We start from the raw sequence: 23630 nt of genomic DNA, 5'->3' as shown, positions 1-23630 counted from the left end.
CTGAGAGAAGCGTCATCCAATCGACCTGGGCACTGTGCGAAGGTAGCATTTAGCACATTTCTTATGGTTCTGATTTGCCGTTCCCAGTCACCGCCTGCATGGCTAGCAGAGGGGGCATTGAAGACAAATTCGCACTGCCTTTCAGTCAGGAAGATTTCCAGTGGTTTGGTGTCACATTGTTTAAGTGCTTCCTTAAACTCATTTTTGGCTCCAACAAAATTAGAGCCCTGGTCACAATAAAGTTGTCGGACAGCTCCTCTGAGACTGATGAAGCATCTTAATGCATTGATGAACGAGTCTGTCGACAAATCTTCGAGCATCTCAATATGAACAGCTCTGGAATACAGACATGTGAAAATGAGTCCATACCTTTTGTACTCTTTACGAGCTTTCTTTACAATAAATGGTCCAAAACAATCCATGCCACTATACGTGAAAGGTGCTGAGGCTTCAAGACGTTCTTTAGGGAGTTCAGCCATTCGTTGGTTCTCTGTCGGCCGTCGAAGTTTCCTACAAAGCACACAGGTGTGTATCAACTTAGCGACCAGCTTGCTTCCACCAATGACCCAGAATCCATTGACTCTAAGCTCCATTTGTGTCTGGCTTCGACCCTGGTGGCATGTCTTAGCGTGGTAGTGAGACACTATAAGCTTAGTTACATGACTATCGTTCGGTAAGATAATTGGGTGCTTGACTTTGTGACAGAGAGATGACTGTTCTAATCTCCCACCAACACAGAGAAGTTCTTCAGACCAGATGGGATCAAGACTAAAGAGGGAACTAGATTTTGGAAGGTCTTTTCCACCTTGAAGCAGCTTTATCTCATGGGGAAAGGCTTGCTGCTGTACAATCTTGATCACTGTCTCAGCGGCCTTCTCCCTCTCTTCAACAGTCACATGTTCACTATGTTGTTTTTGTGTAGACCTCAGTCTCTTGATCCTTGCAACCACCTTTACAAGTGTTGTCCATGAGGAAAACTGACTCAGACGCTTGAGGATGTCATTGCAGTTATTGGTTTCGGTTGCAAGTACTTGAATTGTCTTGACTTCGGGATCACCGACGAGTAAGTCTGCTGGACTGCTGGGTGTTAGATGCAATTCACGCTCCCAGAGAAATTTCGGACCTTGCAGCCAGTTCGTTGAGTGAATGTCTGAAACATGGAGACCTCGGGATGCGTGATCGGCCGGGTTTTCTGAGGAATCCACATAATGCCACTGATCAGGATCACTATTGTCTCTAATCAGTTGAACACGGTTTGCGACAAATATGTGGAACCTACGGGCATCATTGCTGATGTACCCAAGCACAATTTGCGAATCCGTCCAGAAAAATTCTTGATCGATTTTCATGTTAAGCTCACCCTTTAACATGACGCTGACTTTTGCAGAAACCACTGCTGCTGCAAGTTCCAGCCTTGGAATACTTGTGACCTTCGAGGGAGCTACCCTTGCTTTTGCCATTACGAGACTGCAATGGACTTCATCCTTGTCATTTTTGTACCTGAGGTAAGAACATGCACCATATCCTACGCAGCTGGCATCTGAAAAATGGTGTAATTCTACTCTGACAATGTTATGAAAGTCATGTGGGTGGTAACATCTTGGGATCGAGACCTCTTTCAGCTTAAGAAGTCCATTCATCCATTCCTCCCACCGTAGCTTTATATCTTCCGGAAGTGGATCATCCCATCCGATGCCTCTGTGACAAAGCTCTTGAAGGATACGTTTTCCACTTAGGCTGAATGGAGCAATGAACCCGAGTGGATCGTAAAGAGAGGCGATGACAGACAAACAACCACGACGGGTTGAAGGCTGATCCTTCAAGCTGATGTTAAAGCTGAACATGTCATCCTTTATCAGCCACTGGATGCCGAGAGCACGTTCTGATGGCGTTGGATCAAACTCTAGAGGCTTGACGCTTGCTGCTCTTTCAGATGGGTCTAAGCAAGACAATGCAGCTTCTTTATTTGAGTTGAATTTGTGGAGGCGCAGGCCTCCTCTTTTGCACAACTCTTGTGATTCAGTGATCAGTTTTTTAGCTTCGTCAACTGACGGGATGCTGACTAATCCGTCATCAACGTAAAAATTTCTCTCCACAAATGCTGATGCCAGGGCGTAGTTAGCTTTGTGTTGTCTTGCTAGATGCTTTAAGCCAAAATTGGCACATCCTGGAGACGAAGCAGCTCCGAATAGATGAACGGCCATCCTGTACTCCTGTGGTTCCTTCTCCAGATCTCCGCCTTTCCACCAGAGGAACTTCAGATAATTCCTGGATTCAGGAGTGACAGAAAACTGATAAAACATTTGTTCACAGATAATGGCTACAGCTTCTTTTCTAAATCGACAAAGCACTCCTACCAGAGGATTGATCAGATCAGGTCCAGTTAGCAGGGTGTCGTTTAGAGAAATACCATGGAATTTGGCTGAACAGTCAAAAACGACTCTTAGCTTATTTGTTTTTTTGGGGTGGTAGACACCGTGATGTGGAAGGTACCACTCTGTCGCTCTCTCAGATGTTGCAGGGGCAAGCTCTGCATCACCCTTGTTAATGGTTGCCTCCATGAATGTTTTGTACTGCTCGTAGTATTGTTTGTTGGCCTTTAATTTTTTCTTAAGACACTGTAGGCGAACTGTGGCTAGCCTCTTGTTGTTTGGTAAGTTGGGTGGACTGTTGCCTTTGAAAGGGAGAGGCATCTCATAATGCCCGTCCTCCTTCTGTGTGATGTGGTCACTGAGGAACTGAATGAAATGAACATCATCTTGTGAGACATATTTATCCTCATAAGTTCTCTCAATGAAGTCTGATTCCAAAGTCTTCAGAACATCTGTTGCTGATGGAACTGGCAGTTCTCTTACTGTTAGCCGATGTACGAAGCTTTGACTTCCTTGCCTGTCTAGGTGGGGGTTTGACAAGCCTATTATACTCCATCCTAGTTCTGATCTCTGTGCGAACGGTTGATTTTTGTCACCTAAGATAACTTCAAGAGGAGCCAGCGCTGAAGGACAGTCATATCCTATCAGGAGTCCTACATCACAGTCCTGAAGGGGTGGCAACTTGTCTGCCAAGTTTCTGAGATGAGGCCACAGTAATGCTGTTTCCTTTGTTGGAATGTAAGACTTATCCACTGGGATGAAGTCACGGCTGTAGGCCTGTTGTAGTTGAATGCGACTCTGAGTCAAGTCCACGGACTTGTAGACCACGAACACTCTTGCTCGATACGATTGTGTCGATGGCTGTCATGGTACTGAGTTTCAGCTTTACTGACTGTGCATTCACATTCAGCTTATCAAGTACATCTTCTAAGACAAATGTTGAGTCACTCTGTGTGTCTAATATTGCATACGTAAGTATTTCTCTGTGTGGCTCTCGCAATGAAGAAACAAAGACTGGGACAATACTTGAAGTAGCAGAAGCGCGTTGTGTTCTTGGCTTGCACCTTCTTCTGTGGAAGTGGAGCCGTTCGGTATTGCTTCCACAGGTCTTTGGTTCCTGTCTTCGTGCAAGCAGGTTGGGTGACGACGGCTGCATATGTCGCATGTGTGTCGTCTCTTACAGTCTTTAGTCATGTGACCCTTTCTTAAGCATCCAAAGCAGAGTCGATTTTCATGAATGAATGCCTTTTTATCTTCAGCACTTTTTGTTGTGAAAGTGGGACACCTAGGGATGCCATGAGTTTCACTTTTACAGACAGAGCAAGGTAATTTCGGTTTACTGTTGTTCGTTTCTTCTTTCTCTTGAACTACACTCTTTGATTGTGTGCTTGTGTTGAAAGCTCTGGCTCTCTTTGGGATCCTGTCATCTACAGGTTTGAAATTTATCGAGAGTGGAGAAGCAATTGGGTTGCAAGCTATCCGTGCCTCTCTGCTGAGGAACTCTGTGAAGCATGCAAAATCTGGATAGCTGTCAGATGTGTCAAGTTCATCCACAACAATTCGACTCCACTTTCGTACGATCCATTCCGGCAGTTTTTTGAGCAACTTGTGGTTTTCTTCACAGTCATTAAGGATAGCTAATCCTTTTATATGTGGAATTGCCTCCTTGCAGCTTTGTAGGAAGTCAGCAAACTCCCGTAGTGCTAGTGCGTCATTTGTGCTGATCCTTGGCCATTTCATGAGCTTTTCGCGGAAAGCTTTCTGTATGATGAATGGGTTCCCATATCTGTCCTGTAAAACTTTCCATGCTCCATTGTATGCATTCTCTGAATTTCGATAAAAGAAACCTTCAACAGCTTTACGCGCCTCTCCAACAAGATAATTTTTGAGATAAAACATTTTCTCGCTCGCTGGAAGTGGTTTTCTGTCAATCAGAGTCATGAATGACATCTTCCAATCTGTAAACTGTAAAGGGTCACCACTAAATGTGGTGGGTTCAGGGACTGGCAAGCGGTTCATACTCAATGAGCTAGCAATTGCTTGTGCTAAACTGACAGACTCCTGGGTCACTGTCATTTCAGGAATTGCTTGGCGAGGTTGGAACGAAGCAGCGTCTGGATTCAGCAGAGGCTCTGTTTTTATCTTATAGTGAGCTGAGCTAGTTGTGTCGTTAATTTCATTTTGGTTCTCAAAACCTTCAAAACTATCGTATGCTCTCACACGAGCTGCTGCTATAGCAACTTCCTTTGTTGCTTGTAACTGCTGCAGTTTTGCTCTCTCTTGTTCCAACTGTCATTGCATCTCCACCTCTCTTTGCTTCATTTCTGACAACATTTTTGCTTCATTAAGTCTCCATTCACTTTCTAACTTGTGAAGATGTGCTCGTTGTGCTTGAATTTCTTCTCTGGCTTTTAATTGCTCCAGCTTAGCAGCAAGCTCTGCTTCTGCATCTAGTCTGTTGCCGTAGGCACTGACTGAGCCGGAGCGTTTGCTTGATTTCTCTGACGACTCTGATGAACTTACAGTTTCAGTTTTAGATAAGCCAAAGACAGATCCATATTCAATTTTGTTTAATGTTTCTCTTACTCTTTCCTTTTCAAGTTGATCGTTATAATCTTCATCAATAGTCTCTTGACGGTTGCTTATGAGATCACAAATTTCCTTTGTCAACATAACACACGCATCCATTTTTTTGACAACTTCTGGCGTGGTGCTACTGTTACGCAGAATAGGTTCATACTGTAGTTTTACAACATTGTACTTTGCTTGAATATCGTCCTGTAGCTTATTGAGGTCTCCTAATGAGCAGAGGGTTTTTAATCTTGTCCTAGTTTCTCTTGCTACTAGCTTCCAAGAGTCATAGGCCTTGTTGAATATTTTCTCCCGTTTTTTGGAGTCTTGGTTACGCATTTCTTGGCCTTTCTCTGTTAGCTTCCTCTCACGTGAGCTAGACCTGAATGGTGTGTCTGTGGGATTGTCTGTTTCTTCTGGTGGGAGTGACATCTTGTTTGTTTGTGCGACTGTTTCAAGTCTGACGTGGCTTTGATTGTCCTATGCCTGAATTCACACCTATGAGCTGTAGCTATCCTTTACCACAGAGTAATATCTATAATCAAGCATTCACAGATGATGGACATTCAAAGGGATTCTTAGCATGAAACAGTAACAAGTGTTGTAAATGAGTGTTGCTGGTATTAATAGCAAAGAGCTTCACTCATAAACAGAAATATCATGAATTATTATCCCTAAACACATTCCATTTGTCCTGAAATATTCATCACCTCAGCACTGTTATATCTTAGAAATCAACTCTCAAATTAATTTCGACCTCGAAACGATATAAGGCATTTCAGTTATGCTTTAAGCTTGTGCGTGCGTATGTAAATCGTCCTCTTTGCTCCTTGGCACTCAAAGTCCCTTTAGCATCCGTAGTTGTACCTTCAGTGTGCCGTCCTTTTTGATTTTGCCTGTGCAGGATATCGACGTGAGCGGAATCAGCAGGCTGGTATCCGTTTGGTAGCTGGATCTCAGGTGAGGTGGCATCAGCTTCTCTGCAGGGATGGCAGGTCTCTCGTAGCCGGAAAGGAGTTTTCACTGTAGCGACCCGCTTGGAATAATAAAGCAAGATGCAGAGAGCTTCGACTGGTGCAGCTTTATTTTCTCTCCTCCCCTTTTGACTGACTGACATTTGACACCGTGAAAACCATGAAATGGACACAAAAATACATAAATTTCCATAGCACCATATTTCACAAATATTGCATAGAATTATATTCACATTTTAGCCTTAACACCAGTCCTTTAATAAACTGAAATAATGCATTTCACAAGAAATTAACCCTTCAAACCAGAGTTACAGCTCTTGTTGAAATAAGAACAATAAATAAAACAAATCCCTCATTTTTATGGATAAATCATCCCCTCCTACCTCCTTCTGCTTCCAAGGGCACTAAGTTTGAGCTCCGTTTGCTAGCAGCCTATCTTCCACACACATCTCACAGGGACAGTCCTTACATGCGACATAAACGATGCAGAACACAGAGCAAACAACAATAAATACCTTTCTTAGGTTTTAATACATAACACGATAAGTAATTAATTTGTACACGTTTTACCAGCTCGTGCGTGACGTGAACATGTCGTTGCAACAAGACAGGAGCGTAATGTCTAACGTCGGCAGCACAGGAAGTAGAAGAAGAAGAAAACGATGGTCTTCAAAATAAAGCAAGCTGTAGCGTGTCAGAACTTCATCATTCGCCATAAACGAAATTAACCGCCATTTACAGCCTGTGTTATTTAAATTGTAAGGTGTTTTTAAGGCCCAAATAGATTGAGGCACTGTGATTTTCAGTGCTGTGACTTGAGGCGCTGTGACTTTCAACTTTTAATAAATAATAAATGAATTGTCTTGTTGTGGTGCAAAGTACAGGCATCATTTGGTTCAGGCTGAGAGACGCACCTGCAACAGAAAAACCACAGAGGGACGTCTTTAAAATGCTATGTTTCTTCAGCCGTGACAAGGAATTAAAGTATTTTCATACATCGTTTTCCGAAATTGGGACGCTTTATGTGGATACATTTTTGTCAGGCTGTGAAACAACGTAACAGGTAAGATTAAGACATTATATTTACTCCATCTGTGAATGGTTTTAATATCTGAAACAGTCTGAACTGCATAAGGACTGCAGCTTTCCGTTGTTTAGCCAATCAGTGGACAGTAGGCATGTGAATCTCATCACTGACAACGATTCAATACACACCTCGATACACTACCAGCGATACGATGCATATAGCGATACATGACGATACTGACAATACAGTTAATCCCTGTTCCCCATTTGATACAGTGCTGTGAAAAATTGTTTGCCCCCTTGATCCTGTACATGTTAGATTTTTATTAGGACATCAAAATACAAAATAGAATTCAGGCCTTGTATATTAGAATTTCCAAAATCATGTTCTTTAAACTCACAGTGAAAGTAAATCTCTACAGTTTGCTATAAATTAATTAAAAATCTAAAAGCCAAAATGATGATGTGAATAAGTAAGTGCCCCCTTTAGTATAGCACATGTAAACCATCACTTTTATATACAGTTTTCTTCAGACAAGTTAGGGGATGGATATGTGAACATTCCCAAGACACTGACTACAACCCCTGGCAAAAATTATGGAATCACCGGCCTCGGAGGATGTTCATTCAGTTGTTTAATTTTGTAGAAAAAAAGCAGATCACAGACATGACACCAAACTAAAGTTATTTCAAATGGCAACTTTCTGGCTTTAAGAAACACTATAAAAAATTAGGAAAAATAATTGTGGCAGTCAGTAATGGTTACTTTTTTAGACCAAGCAGAGGGAAAAAAATATGGAATCACTCAATTCTGAGGAATAAATTATGGAATCACCCTGTAAATTTTCATCCCCAAAACTAACACCTGCATCAGATCAGATCTGCTCGTTAGTCTGCATCTAAAAAGGAGTGAACACACCTTGGAGAGCTGTTGCACCAAGTGGACTGACATGAATCATGGCTCCAACACGAGAGATGTCAATTGAAACAAAGGAGAGGATTATCAAACTCTTAAAAGAGGGTAAATCATCATGCAGTGTTGCAAAAGATGTTGGTTGTTCACAGTCAGCTGTGTCTAAACTCTGGACCAAATACAAACATGGGAAGGTTGTTAAAGGCAAACATACTTGTAGACCAAGGAAGACATCAAAGTGTCAAGACAGAAAACTTAAAGCAATATGTCTCAGAAATTGAAAATGCACAACAAAACAAATGAGGAACGAATGGGAGGAAACTGGAGTCAACGTCTGTGACCGAACTGTAAGAAACCGCCTAAAGGAAATGGGATTTACATACAGAAAATCTAAACGAAAGCCATCATTAACACCTAAACAGAAAAAAACAAGGTTACAATGGGCTAAGGAAAAGCAATCGTGGACTGTGGATGACTGGATGAAAGTCATATTCAGTGATGAATCTCGAATCTGCATTGGGCAAGGTGATGATGCTGGAACTTTTGTTTGGTGCCGTTCCAATGAGATTTATAAAGATGACTGCCTGAAGAGAACATGTAAATTTCCACGGTCATTGATGATATGGGGCTGCATGTCAGGTAAAGGCACTGGGGAGATGGCTGTCACTACATCATCAATAAATGCACAAGTTTACGTTGATATTTTGGACACTTTTCTTATCCCATCAATTGAAAGGATGTTTGGGGATGATGAAATCATTTTTCAAGATGATAATGCATCTTGCCAGAGCAAAAACTGTGAAAACATTCCTTGCAAAAAGACACATAGGGTCAATGTCATGGCCTGCAAATAGTCCGGATCTTAATCCAATTGAAAATCTTTGGTGGAAGTTGAAGAAAATGGTCCATGACAAGGCTCCAACCTGTAAAGCTGATCTGGCAACAGCAATCAGAGAAAGTTGGAGCCAGATTGATGAACAGTACTGTTTGTCACTCATTAAGTCCATGCCTCAGAGACTGCAAGCTGTTATAAAAGCCAGAGGTGGTGCAACAAAATACTAGTGATGTGTTGGAGCGTTCTTTTGTTTTTCATGATTTCATAATTTTTTCCTCAGAATTGAGTGATTCCATATTTTTTTCCCTCTGCTTGGTCTAAAAAAGTAACCGTTAATGACTGCCACAATTTTTTTTCCTGATTTCTTATAGTTTCTTAAAGCCAGAAAGTTGCCACTTGAAATGACTTTAGTTTTGTGTCATGTCTGTGATCTGCTTTTTTCTACAAAATTAAACAACTGAATGAACATCCTCCGAGGCCGGTGATTCCATAATTATTGCCAGGGCTTGTATGTCTTGGACATTATTTACATGAATTATGAAGAAATACAAACAGTATAGCACTCTGTGGTAAATCTGTGTGACGTAGATAATTCTCAAAATGATTGACTGTATAAGAAGGTGAAGAGTGAGGAAAGCCACCGAGACACCAGGACAACCCTGAAGAAGTTATAGATGTCTGTGGCTGTGATTGTTTTTGATGTCCTAATAAAAATCTTAACATGTAAAGGGTCAAGGGGGCAAACACTTTTTCACAGTACTGTATGTATTTGATTCAATTCCTCACAATGCGACCTGATGTGATTTGGTGCAATACAATTAGGGATGGGTATTGATAAGATTTTATCTATTGATTCTGCTTATCTATTCCGTTATCAATACCTCTTGTGAATTTTCTGTGTACTAAAAGTAGGCTTTACAGGTTTTCTATGTCAACAACATTTTATTAATTCTTAAAGTAAATAAACATGAAATTGGTCACTGGATCCTTGATCTCTGGACATAAATAAAAATCAATAAAATCTGGACATGGTCACTGGATTCTTGATGTACATGATGGATCCTTGAATCTGTAGTTTTTGTCAAAAAGCATTTCCTTTCAGATATTAATGACACAAACATAACTCCATAGCCTCTGAGCTGAGCTCTTCAGCTGGCTGCGCTGCACGTCAGGATGTAATTCATAAAAAATGAAGGACGTCTCATTTTGGGGGAAAAAACTCCAGTTTTGGTTGATTGTAGTTTATTGTTTGTATTATGTTTTGAAAGAGGTGTCATTTGATTTAAAACAGCGATTTGCTCTGAAGTTAATTCTGACCGAAAATGATTTCTTCCTTTACCTGATGGACAACTTCAGTTCACACACCGGCTGGTGCTCACGCCAGTGGACTTGCCGCTTCTAAAAACCAGTGAAGCAGAGAACCAACTAATAGCGGGTCGAAGCGTTGCTTCAAGCAGACCTGCTGCAGTCTGCAATCAACGTAGAGAAATAATAATTTTCTCGATTAACACCCTCAAAAACAACGGCTGCTCCGGTGTCCTGAACCGTCCGTGGTGCATTCAATGTGCCTCGGAAAAAATCGATGCAAGCAGGCAGCGAGCGATGCAACATGATTCAACCTCGTCAGTTGAATTGATGCACTCGCATCGCGCATGTTTGTATCTAGATACCGATTTGTATTGATTAATCTCCACATGTCTAGTGGACAGCATCAGTGGATGTATTTCGACTTCTGAGTAACTTACAGGAAAAATGTCAACAATCGCATAACTTACCGGTAACTTATATCCCATATGTGCGGAATGTATGAGTCGTGCTCTGGCATGCGTCGAATTTTGTGCATGTCCAAACTTTTTCGAAGTGCTTGCTGTATTACGACTGCTTCAACATGCTCTTAACTTACACAGAACGTACCCATAACTAGATGTACGCCCGCACATGCCACTGTTTTTACGGTTGGCATATGCTGGCTAAATAGTCGAGGTGTGACAGGGGTTTTATACTGTATGAACATGTTCTCAATTCCATTATGTTCCATTCATAGCCCCAATAATGTATGAATTTTGACAGCTGGATTTACAATGCAGAATAATTTTTTTTTCTTTTTTCTTTTTTTTGTAATTACCTTATCAGGAGTTCTTGCCCCAGTTGGAGGATGCAGGGGGTGCTAAGGGTAAGTATCTAGTTTTTACGTTATTGTGTGTGTGTATATATATATATATATATATATATATATATATATATATATACCGTATTTTCCGGACTATAAGTCGCACCGGAGTATAAGTCGCACCAGCCACTTTATCCATTATAAAGAAAAATAAACCATAAATAAGTTGCACCGGAGTATAAGTCGCACCAGCCACTTTATCCATTATAAAGAAAAATAAACCATAAATAAGTTGCACTGGACTATAAGTCCCATGGACATACAGGTATGTTAACATGAAAAGTTCAGATGATAATATTGTGACGGCTACCGTTTTCGGATGCATATTTAACCAGTCTTAACTTGTAATCTGCAGAGTATGATTTTCTTTTTGGTGGCATTTTTTCGGGCCTTCTCCGTTGTCTTGTTAAGTTATCAGTAACGTTGAAATTTTTATTTTTCTATGGTAGTCAGAAGTCGCAGGAACAGTCACACAAGTCTCGAGTGCCCTCTCGTGAGCTGCATTTTACCTACGGATATGTTTGTATTTTGCGGACCACATTGCGAGCCAAACCATGCAGCGCCTACCTGCGCAGCTCATGACCGCCCAGCGGTGTCGATACAGCTCCTTCCAAGTGCAGACGCTAATCCTCCGCCGTCGCTCAGTGCTCCCATGCAGCTCTCGGCGTCAACTCTGCTCACACTGATATCCAAGGGTTGAAGCTGTTTTGTTAGCTGTCCCGGAATAAACACCATGTTCGTCTGCTTCAAACGCTTTTCACAATCATCAACGCCAGCTCCTTCCAAGTGCACACGCTAATCCTCCACCGTCGCTCACCCAGTGCTCCCACGCAGCTCTCAGCGTCAACTTAAACACTCTGCTCACACTGATATCCAAGGGTTGAAGCTGTTTTGTTCGCCATGCTGGAATAACAGCAAGCACCGTGTTCGTCAGCTTCTCACGCTCTGGGTGAGGTGAGGAATACGCGTCCAACGTTCTGTTCTCTGATTGGTTATCGCGACCAGCATAACCTATAGGACGGCCACCATACTACAGTGCCCATGATGCATTGCATTTCCTTTTCTGGTGGCCATTTTAAAACATAGATTGACTCTGTCACGTAAAATTGTTTTGTTACAGTAAATTAATTGAGATCCTACCGGTATATTTTTCATTTATAAGTCGCACCGGAGTATAGGTCGCACCCCAGGCCAAAACATGTAAAAAAGTGCGACTTATAGTCCGGAAAATACGGTATATGTATATATGTATATGTATGTGTGTATACAACCCCTGGCAAAAATTATGGAATCACCGGCCTCGGAGGATGTTCATTCAGTTGTTTAATTTTGTAGAAAAAAAGCAGATCACAGACATGACACAAAACTAAATTCATTTCAAATGGCAACTTTCTGGCTTTAAGAAACACTATAAGAAATCAAGAAAAAAAATTGTGGCAGTCAGTAACGGTTACTTTTTTAGACCAAGCAGAGGGAAAAAAATATGGAATCACTCAATTCTGAGGAATAAATTATGGAATCACCCTGTAAAGTTTCATCCCCAAAATTAACACCTGCATCAAATCAGATCTGCTCGTTAGTCTGCATCTAAAAAGGAGTGATCACACCTTGGAGAGCTGTTGCACCAAGTGGACTGACATGAATCATGGCTCCAACATGAGAGATGTCAGTTGAAACAACGAAGAGGATTATCAAACTCTTAAATCATCATGCAATGTTGCAAAAGATGTTGGTTGTTCACAGTCAGCTGTGTCTAAACTCTGGACCAAATACAAACATGGGAAGGTTGTTAAAGGCAAACATACTGGTAGACCAAGGAAGACATCAAAGCGTCAAGACAGAAAACTTAAAGCAATATGTCTCAAAAATCGAAAATGCACAACAAAACAAATGAGGAACGAATGGGAGGAAACTGGAGTCAACATCTGTGACCGAACTGTAAGAAACCGCCTAAAGGAAATGGGATTTACATACAGAAAAGCTAAACGAAAGCCATCATTAACACCTAAACAGAAAAAAACAAGGTTACAATGGGCTAAGGAAAAGCAATCGTGGACTGTGCATGACTGGATGAAAGTCATATTCAGTGATGAACCTCAAATCTGCATTGGGCAAGGTGATGATGCTGGAACTTTTGTTTGGTGCCATTCCAATGAGATTTATAAAGATGACTGCCTGAAGAGAACATGTAAATTTCCACAGTCATTGATGATATGGGGTTGCATGTCAGGTAAAGGCACTGGGGAGATGGCTGTCACTACATCATCAATAAATGCACAAGTTTACGTTGATATTTTGGACACTTTTCTTATCCCATCATTTGAAAGGATGTTTGGGGATGATGAAATCATTTATCAAGATGATAATGCATCTTGCCATAGAGCAAAAACTGTGAAAACATTCCTTGCAAAAAGACACATAGGGTCAATGTCATGGCCTGCAAATAGTCCGGATCTTAATCAATATATATATATATATATATATATATATATATATATATATATATGAGGTCTATTAGAAAAGTATCCAACCTTATTATTTTTTTCAAAAACCATATGGATTTGAATCACGTGTGATTACATCAGACATGCTTGAACCCTCGTGGGCATGCGAGAGTTTTTTCACGCCTGTCGGTTACGTCATTAGCCTGTGGGCAGTCTTTGAGTGAGGAGTGGCCCACCCTCTCATCGATTTTTTTTTTTTTTATTGTTTAGGAATGGCTCAGAGACTGCTGCTTTGTTTGATCAAAAAATTTTTCAAAACTGTAAGGCACAACTGAGTGGACACCATTCGATAAATTCAGCTGGTTTTCGGTAAAAATTTTAAGGCTGATGAGAGATTTTGGGCTGGTAGTGTCGCCATAAGGATGGCCCACGGCGCCTGACGGCGATCTGCGCTTCGAGGCGGCAGTGTCTCGCCGTTTCAAGTTGAAAACTTCCACATTTCAGGCTCTGTTGACCCAGTAAGTCGTCAGAGAACAGAGAACTTTCAGAAGAAGTCGGCATGAGGTGTTTATTCAGACATTCCATTGTTAACGGACATTTTGTAATGAAAGAACGTGCGGGCAGAGTCGCATGTCGGGCCGGACCCAACTGCGGGGGGTCGCGACAGGAAAAACACCTCCGTTGGAAACCGTAACGGGCAAGTTGGAACATGCCCAAGCTGTTAAACAATTTCTCAGTTACTCACTTGTTGAAAGCCATCAAAAGCTGCCTAAATTTTACAAATGGTTTTCAACACGGAGGTGTTTTTCCTGTCGCGGCGCACACAGATTTGCCGAGTCATCACGGAAACGACTCAGCGAATTTGCGCGCATGTCTTTCATTAAAAAATGTCCTTAAACAGTGGAATGTCCGCATAAAGTCCTCATGCCGGCCTCTTCTGAATCTTCTCTGTTCTCTCACGACGTCCTGGGTGAATTAAGCCTTAAATTAGGATGTTTTCAGGTCGAAACAGGCCGACGACGGCGCCTGGAAGCGCTGCACGACGTCCCGCTCTGTGGGAAGTCCTTACACCGACAGAAACACCCCATAATCTCTCAGCCGTTAAACATTTCACTGAAAACCATCTTAATTTCTCGAATAGTGCCCACTCGGATATTCCTCACAGGTCCAGAAAAAATTTTGATAAAGCAACGCGCGCCGTCTCGAGCAGCGTGTGAAACAAAGGAATTCAGCCGCGAGGGCGGGACCACATCTCACTCAAGGCCTGCCCACAGGGAAATGACGTCACCGACGCGTGAAAAAACTCATGCATGCGCACGAGGGTTCAAGCATGATTGGTGTATTTGCATGTCATTCAAATCCATATAGTTAAAAAAAAATAAAAGGGTTGGTTTATTATCTAATAGACCTCGTGTGTGTGTGTGTGTGTATATATATATATATATACACAACAAAAATATAAACGCAACACTTTTGGTTTTGCTCCCATTTTGTATGAGATGAACTCAAAGATCTAAAACTTTTTCCACATATACAATATCACCATTTCCCTCAAATATTGTTCACAAACCAGTCTGAATCTGTGATAGTGAGCACTTCTCTTTTGCTGAGATAATCCATCCCACCTCACAGGTGTGCCATATCAAGATGCTGATTAGACATCATGATTAGTGCACAGGTGTGCCTTAGATTGTCCACAATAAAAGGCCACTCTGAAAGGTGCAGTTTTATCACACAGCACAATGGGGTGGGATGGATTATCTCAGCAAAGGAGAAGCGCTCACTATCACAGATTTAGACTGGTTTGTGAACAATATTTGAGGGAAATGGTGATATTGTGTATGTGGAAAAAGTTTTAGATCTTTGAGTTCATCTCATACAAAATGGGAGCAAAACCAAAAGTGTTGCGTTTATATTTTTGTTGAGTGTGTGTGTGTGTGTGTATGTATATGTATGTATGTATGTATACACACACACAGGTGTCAGCTGGAAGGTTCTGCCTCCAATGTGAATATTTCAATAACAAGCAAGATGTTGCTTGTTATTGAAATATGGGAGGTGATGGTCTAGTGGTTAAGGTGTTGGGCTTGAGACCAGAAGATTCTCGGTTCAAATCCCAACCTGATTGGAAAATCACTAAGGTCCCTTGGGCAAGGTCCTTAATCCCCTAGTTCAGGGGTGCCCAAATTCGGCCCTTGAGATCTACCTTCCTGCCACTCTTAGTTGTCTCCCTATTCAACACACCTGAATCCAATGAAAGGCTCATTAAAAGCCTACTAACAAGTCTTTCATTGGATTCAGGTGTGTTGTAACAGAAAGGTAGATCTCGAGGACTGAACTAGGGCCCCCCTGCCCTAGTTGTTCCAGTGTGTAGTAAGCACCTTGTGTGGCAGCACCCTCACATTGGGGTGAATGTGAGGCATTATTTGTAAAGTGTCTGATGCTGATGGAAAAGCATTATATAAATGCAGCCCATTTACCATTTAAAGTGTAACTGGTACAAAAATAATCATTTTTTTAATTGACAATTGCTACACCAAGCAGTTTTTGTCTGCAGTTTTAAATATTGTCAGAATCACCTTTGAGGTAGCACATGCACACAGTTGCTTGTTTAAAAAAAATTCAAAATTGCGACATGCATGGACGTGCATTAGACACAAGGTGCTGTTATTAAATTCCTCAAGGTGGATGGTTGTACACCTGTGGACCTTCATTGGTGAATGAGTGTTGTCTGGTGATGCCTGTTAATGTCAGGAGATGGTAAAGGTTCTCTGACACTTGCACAACTTTGGTCTGACGCACATTGTGACGATCCCACCCGCTGTGTTCCCAGCTGGATGCCGCGCTTTGTTCCACTGGCTGCCATGTGTTGTGCGCTGGATGCTGCATATATAAAATAATTATTTTGTAGCGGATTAATCATTTTCTCTGTGAGTTGGCTGTTGAACATGCCCCTAATTGCTTCCGGAATCACAGAGGGCTGTTCCAGCTGCAGCTTCTCTTGCGTGTGCTTAATGAGGTCGAGAAAGCATTTGGAACCATCTAAAAAGGTCATTATTTGTCATGTTTACTGTGTAATAGCTTGGTAAAACAGTTATATGTTCATCCCTTCTTGTGTGTAGCTGTAAAAGTATGTTTATGATAGATTTTACATCTCATAAGCGTTCAGACGAGCTGCGCTCTGATGCGGTGCACTGACGCAGTCACTCGCACTCACGCTGTGTTTTTAAATTATGTGCATAATGTTCACATGAAGACACGTAATTAATGCGTGATGGAGTTTTTGAACATTTCAAAATTTTCTTTGCGCACTTGCACGAAGCTGCATATAGTTTGCGAGTTTGAGACTAGTTTACTCTCGTGCACGGCACTTGCTTGCAAGCTTGCAGGTGCACGGATCAAAGTTGTGCAAGTGTCAGGGGGCTTTAAGGCATATGAAGGGTGAAAATAACAGCCACAGATGCACAGCATCAACTGCAGGTGCAATGTCGTAGGCCTAAGAATTTTGAAACACAGCAACACTATTAAACCCAACAGATATGTGGACACTTCGCAGTAGCTGCATGTATGCTGGAAACAGGTTCGTCTGGGAAAGATGCTGTTTATGAGCATGACAATGCTTGTCCACACACGAGGTGTGATCTCAGGTGATGCAAGTTGATCTACTTCAAACATATCACAACATCTCAAAGACAACTGTGACCCAAACTGTTTCTTCAAGTCAAGTCTGGGAGCATGCGCTGGTGTTGGGCTTTGCAGCATCCACATTACCAAGGATCCACCTTGGGACTTGAATGGCAACCACCCAGGCAGACAACCAGTCAATTGACACAATCTCTAAATAATCATCCATCTGCCATAGCCAGGTGAAATGTGGGTGTCCCCTTTGGGTTTCTTCAGGTACTCAATACTCCAGCACCTGTGTGCTGGATCATACACAGAGAAATGCACCACACAGTGAAAATTTCTAAGCTAATGCTCCGCATGTTAACCTCTCTTAGTAACCGTTTTTTTGTTGTTTTTGTTTTATGTCGCAGGAAACAAACTATTTTTTCTAGTAGGCCTTAAGGCCTACTAGAAATATACTGTCAATCTCATACCGGTCCACACACACACACACACACACACAAACAGTGTATCCACATTTTATGTTCTAGCCTTATTCCAAAATGGAGTAAGTTCATTTTTTTTCCCTCAAAATGTACTCACAGCACCTCATATTGACATCAAAAAGTGTTTTTGAAATTAAAAAAAAAAAATCAAGTACGTGATTATCCACGTAAGTATTCACACCCTTTGCTCAATACTTTGTTGGTGCACCTTTGGTAGCAATTAGCTTGACTTGTGGTGTTTTCACCGTAGATATCAAGGACCTAGTGCGGGAACAAGGAAGCACTAACGTAATTGTGACTTCAGCTCATCGTGAGATCCTTCGCCAGACTTCCCAGGACACCATTAGTAAGTCTGCTGCTTGTTACATGAGTTTCCTTTGAACTGAAAGTGGTCGAATGTTCTTGTATGTAGACAAGAAGCCCATAGGGCTGGATATCACTTGTGATCTCCTGATTAAATTCTTAATACACAACTCACATTTATTAAAGGAACAGGTATGTTTTTGTACTTTTTGACAGGATTGTCAGTGTGTAAACGCTAGGGGTGGGGGTCATATATCTTACTCATTAATGTTTAAATTTGGTTTTATAAATGCTTTGTAACCCTGTATCTGTTCCCTTTAATATATGTGAGTAGTGCAGGTTTAGGATACACTTTATGAACTATTAAAATATTCGGTCTGCGACGCCGGATCTGGATCACCTCCAAAATTCAGTGGAGTCTTCCATGCCCTAATATCTATCTGTGGCGCAATTCTGGCGAGAATCCCTGAAGTAGTTTTGACGTAATCCTTCAAAGCTTATATAAAGTGAAATCTTGATCCAGATCCAGATCACCTCCAATAATTGAGTCTTCCATGGCCTAATATCTATCTGTGGTGCATATTTCATCAAAACCTGTGCAGTAATTTTGACGTAATCTTGCTAACAGTCAGACAGACAAATAAATGAATAAACGCAGATGATTTTATTACGTCCTTGGTGGACGTAATTACATATTTAACAGGAAATAAAAGGGTTGAGTTCTTCTAAAAACTGTTTCGGTGTAAGGTTCTAAAAATATTCTGGACTCATGCCATTCCAACTCATTTATAGAAGCTTTGCATAGTTTATTGCCACCCTTGAAAAATGTCAGCTACCTATTGGATCCCCGCCGGCAATGTGCTACCTTATTTTATTTGACCTTTATTTAACTACACTGAACAAAAGTATAAACACAGCCCTTTTTTTTGCTCCCATTTTTCATGAGCTGAACTCAAAGATCTAAAACATTTTTTATATACACAAAAGGCCTCTTTCTCAAATATTGTTCACAAAACTGTCTAAATCTGTGTTAGAGAGCACTTATTCTTTGCAGAGATAATCCATCCCACCCCACGGGTGTGGCATATCAAGATGCTGATTAAACAGCATGATTATTGCACAGTTGTGCCTCAGTTTGGTGAACAATATTTAAGAGAAATAGGCCTTTTATGTATATAAAAAATGTTTTAGATCTTTGAGTTCAGATCATGAAAAACTGGAGCAAAAACAAAAGTGCTGTGTTTATGTTTTTGTTCAGTGTAATCAAATCAAATGAGAACCACATCACATTTTCAGCTGAAGTTGTCAGCAAAAACGGAAAAAATAGTCCCTCAATTTTCAGCCACCTTAAATAATTGGGCAAGCTTATTATTGTGAATTAAAATAATCACTTTTACAGCCAGTTTTTGTTTAAACAAGTCAGGGAATGGATACATGAACATTTCTAAGTCACTGAATATGGCTTGGATTTAATTGTCATCTTATTAAGCATGTTGTAGTGCAACACTCAAGTCTGCAAAATAAATTACATTTTGACCATATTTTCTGTGATCCTTAAATGTTGTCTTTTCCTGAAAATGTATATATAACCATATTCAACCATGCAAAAAGTGAGCATTAGGCATTTGAAACAGGCAAAGAGCAACCAGCTGAATGGTGGGGGGGGGGGGGGGGGGGGAGTGGGTCTGGAACTACGCTGCACTTCTAAAACTGGTAAACTCTGCTCTCAGGGCACTTGTCTTTTTTTTCCAAGAAACATATATAAAGTATGAATTCAGTGGAGGGTTGAAAAAAAATTATGGTGGTACTCAGAGTACAGAAACACACACATTCTGTGTTGCAATGAAGGAGACTTAATTTAAATTGCACCCATTAATCACAGTATGTTGATTATGGATGCGAATAATTGTGCAGCCCTATTTACTAATGTCTGTTTTTACATCCTTCATCTAGGAATCAATTAATTGAAAAATCTGTAACTGATATGCACACAATGTTCTTTTTCACAGTTAAAGTAGTTTCAAACTAAATGTTTCAAGTTAATGTTTTTTTTTTAATCTTTTGATAAAAGGTGGGGAGAATGGTCTTTGACATGATATAACTCAAAAAATGCTCATTCAGTCTCTGAGAATGTGAGTCATTCTCTTGAGAATCGGACTGACTCATCCAGTAGAAGTGTTATAACAAAAGTGAAAATCATTTCTTAGAGGATTATAAACTGAGCAGTCTTGATAATTGCAAGTGTCTTTATGATGGTCAGAAGGCTACTGCTAATAAGCTAATTATCTTGACTACTAAAGCAGTACTAGTACATCTAAGAATTTATTGTGGTATCTCCAACTGTACAGGGCCTCCCAGCATAGTCCAGTCCTGCGTAGGGGCTGCCTTGGGAAGTGAGTTTCCAGGTTTCATGGCAACTTCTGGAGTATCAGATGGATTTGTCGAAGCTGGAGAATGTTTGTCCATTCCCCCTTCACCATCCAGTCAAGAAGATGGAGGAGAGAAAGAACAGCTACAAGAAATGAAGGTGTTGCCTGAACAGCTGTCTCATCAGAGTCCTGAGGACAGTGGGTTGGTGGACTACTCTCCGCTTGGTCCCACTGCTGAATCAGGGAGCCTGGGGTATGCTCCCCTGAGCCCCCTTATAAAGAGCAGTTTAAGTGAAGAGCTGAGTGAAAATCTAATGGGTTTAGGTCTTGACCCTGCTGCATTTTCACCTGGTACTGGTCACCCAGGTAGCCGTAGTGGAGTGGCTCTAGCGGCTGGATCTACAGACAGCTGCTTCAGTGCAGGTGGTGCCACCACAGACAGAGAGACCCTAAGCACTGTTAGCAGTTACCGCAGTGAGAAAACTGAGTCCACGCAACTGGAAAGCCCCTCATTCAGCCATCCACGGCCTGGAGATGGACAAGCATCTGTCACAGTACAAGCAACGAACTCTCATATACCTGGACCCACAGAGGATCCAACAGAAGCAGGTGGTAGTGACACTGACAACCTGTCTGATAGTGTACTACTGCGCTCCCCTTCCAAAGAATTTTCCCTCAGCCAGGGATTAGACAGGACACTTGTTGAAGAAGAGGATTTGCCCACTCTACCATCTGATATTGCGCAGCCCTCTTTTCTTCACAACTCTTCCACTTCCAGTAGCGGGCATTCAGAGGTTTGTGATTTAGACAAAAAGGTCCCACTTCCTCCACTGCCCCCACCACGGCAAGCAACCTCTGTTCCCTCAGGGCTGGCCCTAGGTCTTGTATGTTCTGAACCTGCTTTGACTATGTCGTCAACTCACTTTTTAATATCTGACCAGCCTCCCCTGCAAGCCCAGCAGGTTGTACGCCCTAAAGACTTGAAGCTACTGCGGGCCAGTGGCAGTAATGTGGGCCACAGACCAGGCCGAAGGAAAGCTCCTAGGAGGCGAGCTGGAGCTGGAAGTAGCAGTTTTGACTGTGGCTCTTACAGGCGTCGTCACAATCAGAGACAACATAGGGATTATATCCCAGTCCGAAATCGGCTGGGTGCTAAGGCATACAGTGAAAGTCTATTTGAGGATTCCAGTGACGAAGACGATGGCAGCGACATGAGTGCTGGCTCTAGTCTGGGCTCTCAGCACCGATACAGCTCAGACGATGACGACGACGATGATGACGATTCGAGTTCCTCTACCTCCTGCTATTCCCCAGACCTTGCTAACAGTGGCATTACATCCCCATTGCCCTCCACTGCTCAACTGCCCACGCCAAGGGAAGGTGATTTACCTGAAAGTGCCGGTCCTTCGCATTCTCGTGTTGCTCAACGTTCTGCTAGCACAGCTAGTGCTAAAACCCATGCACGAGTGCTAAGTATGGATGGAGCAGGTGGAAGTCAGAGCAATACAGCAACCCTGCCTTCAACTCTGCTTACAACGCCCTCCACTTCTACTCCTACACCACGCACCATATCTAAATCAGATCTGGAAGCTCGGACTGTCCACACTGAAGGATTTCCTGGAACTCATCACCATCGGCTGGATTCTCTTGGAGGCTCCTGGACTGGCAACCAGATGGGCTGGAGGGCAGGAGACATAGTTGAAGAAGGAGCTGTTGGAGGAGGTGAGTTGCGATAATATACTAGTAGTAGTAATAATATAACAATAATAGTGAACATTTTACAGCACCAGAATATTGGGAATGCATCCTTCATACTCCTCTTCATATGCTTTTGTAATTGCCCCATGTTAGTGCACATACTTCTTTGCTATATCTTGTTTTTTGTAAATAATCACAGCAAGTTTTCAGTGTTTGTAATTTACTGGAATAAAAGGCAAATAAAAGATCAGATAATGTAACTGTCTTATGCTGCTTTCACATGTTGGCTGTTAGCGGCAGATGGTAAACTGGATGTTCCATTGTTTTCAATGTGCGAAAGATGGCATATTATACCAGCTCTAGTTGCGGTATTGTATCACTTCCTTTTCCGGAGCACAGCAGTGTTTTTCTGTATCTGTTAGCTGTTTAATCTGCGCAGTTAGATTGATCTAGTTATCTAGATTACGATTTGTTTCCCAGTGTAATCTTTACGTGCCTTAACTAAAGCACTCCTTCTGCTGAATCACCTCTAAATTATTTACACATTATTCACTTTGCGTGTTTTTAGGAATCCGCTAGCTTAGCGTAGCTACTAGCTCTTAGCCGATTTAGCATGGTGGCTTCTCCTGTCTCTCCTGCACTTTTCTGCTCTGGGTGTGAAATGTTTAGTTATTCCTCGGCCTCCTTTAGCAGTAATGGTACTTGTAATAAGTGTAGCTTATTCATAGCTTTGGAGGCCAGGCTGGGCGAATTGGAGACTCGGCTCCGCACCGTGGAAAATTCTACAGCTAGCCAGGCCCCTGTAGTCGGTGCGGACCAAGGTAGCTTAGCCGCCGTTAGTTACCCTCTGGCAGATCCCGAGCAGCCGGGAAAGCAGGCCGACTGGGTGACTGTGAGGAGGAAGCGTAGCCCTAAACAGAAGCCCCGTGTGCACCGCCAACCTGTTCACATCTCTAACCATTTTTCCCCACTCGACGACACACCCGCCGAGGATCAAACTCTGGTTATTGGCGACTCTGTTTTGCGAAATGTGAAGTTAGCGACACCAGCAACCATAGTCAATTGTCTTCCGGGGGCCAGAGCAGGCGACATTGAAGGAAATTAGAAACTGCTGGCTAAGGCTAAGCGTAAATTTGGTAAGATTGTAATTCACGTCGGCAGTAATGACACCCGGTTACGCCAATCGGAGGTCACTAAAATTAACATTAAATCGGTGTGTAACTTTGCAAAAACAATGTCGGACTCTGTAGTTTTCTCTGGGCCCCTCCCCAATCAGACCGGGAGTGACATGTTTAGCCGCATGTTCTCCTTGAATTGCTGGCTGTCTGAGTGGTGTCCAAAAAATGAGGTGGGCTTGATAGATAATTGGCAAAGCTTCTGGGGAAAACCTGGTCTTGTTAGGAGAGACGGCATCCATCCCACTTTGGATGGAGCAGCTCTCATTTCTAGAAATCTGGCCAATTTTCTTAAATCCTCCAAACCGTGACTATCCAGGGTTGGGACCAGGAAGCAGAGTTGTAGTCTTACACACCTCTCTGCAGCTTCTCTCCCCCTGCCATCCCCTCATTACCCCATCCCCGTAGAGACGGTGCCTGCTCCCAGACTACCAATAACCAGCAAAAATCAATTTAAGCATAAAAATTCAAAAAGAAAAAATAATATAGCACCTTCAACTGCACCACTGACTAAAACAGTTAAATGTGGTCTATTAAACATTAGGTCTCTCTCTTCTAAGTCCCTGTTGGTAAATGATATAATAATTGATCAACATATTGATTTATTCTGCCTTACAGAAACCTGGTTACAGCAGGATGAATATGTTAGTTTAAATGAGTCAACACCC

At 42.0% G+C, this 23630-nt stretch overlaps 1 protein-coding gene across 1 annotated transcript in view; it reads left to right on the top strand.

The window, feature by feature from the left end:
• LOC117517416 (pecanex-like protein 3) overlaps window positions 1-23630 on the top strand; it is a 109387-nt gene that overhangs the window by 8378 nt on the left and 77379 nt on the right. The window contains exons 4-6 of the mRNA XM_034178420.1: window positions 10825-10864; window positions 17668-17763; window positions 20069-21811. Coding sequence (XP_034034311.1) covers window positions 10825-10864; window positions 17668-17763; window positions 20069-21811 — 1879 coding nt within the window. The remainder of the gene's footprint in view (window positions 1-10824; window positions 10865-17667; window positions 17764-20068; window positions 21812-23630) is intronic.

The sequence above is a fragment of the Thalassophryne amazonica genome, chromosome 9, assembly GCF_902500255.1.
Source record: "Thalassophryne amazonica chromosome 9, fThaAma1.1, whole genome shotgun sequence".
NCBI lineage: Eukaryota > Metazoa > Chordata > Actinopteri > Batrachoidiformes > Batrachoididae > Thalassophryne > Thalassophryne amazonica.
Note: the sequence above shows the minus strand (reverse complement) of the source record. Positions and strands in the feature narration are given on the sequence as shown.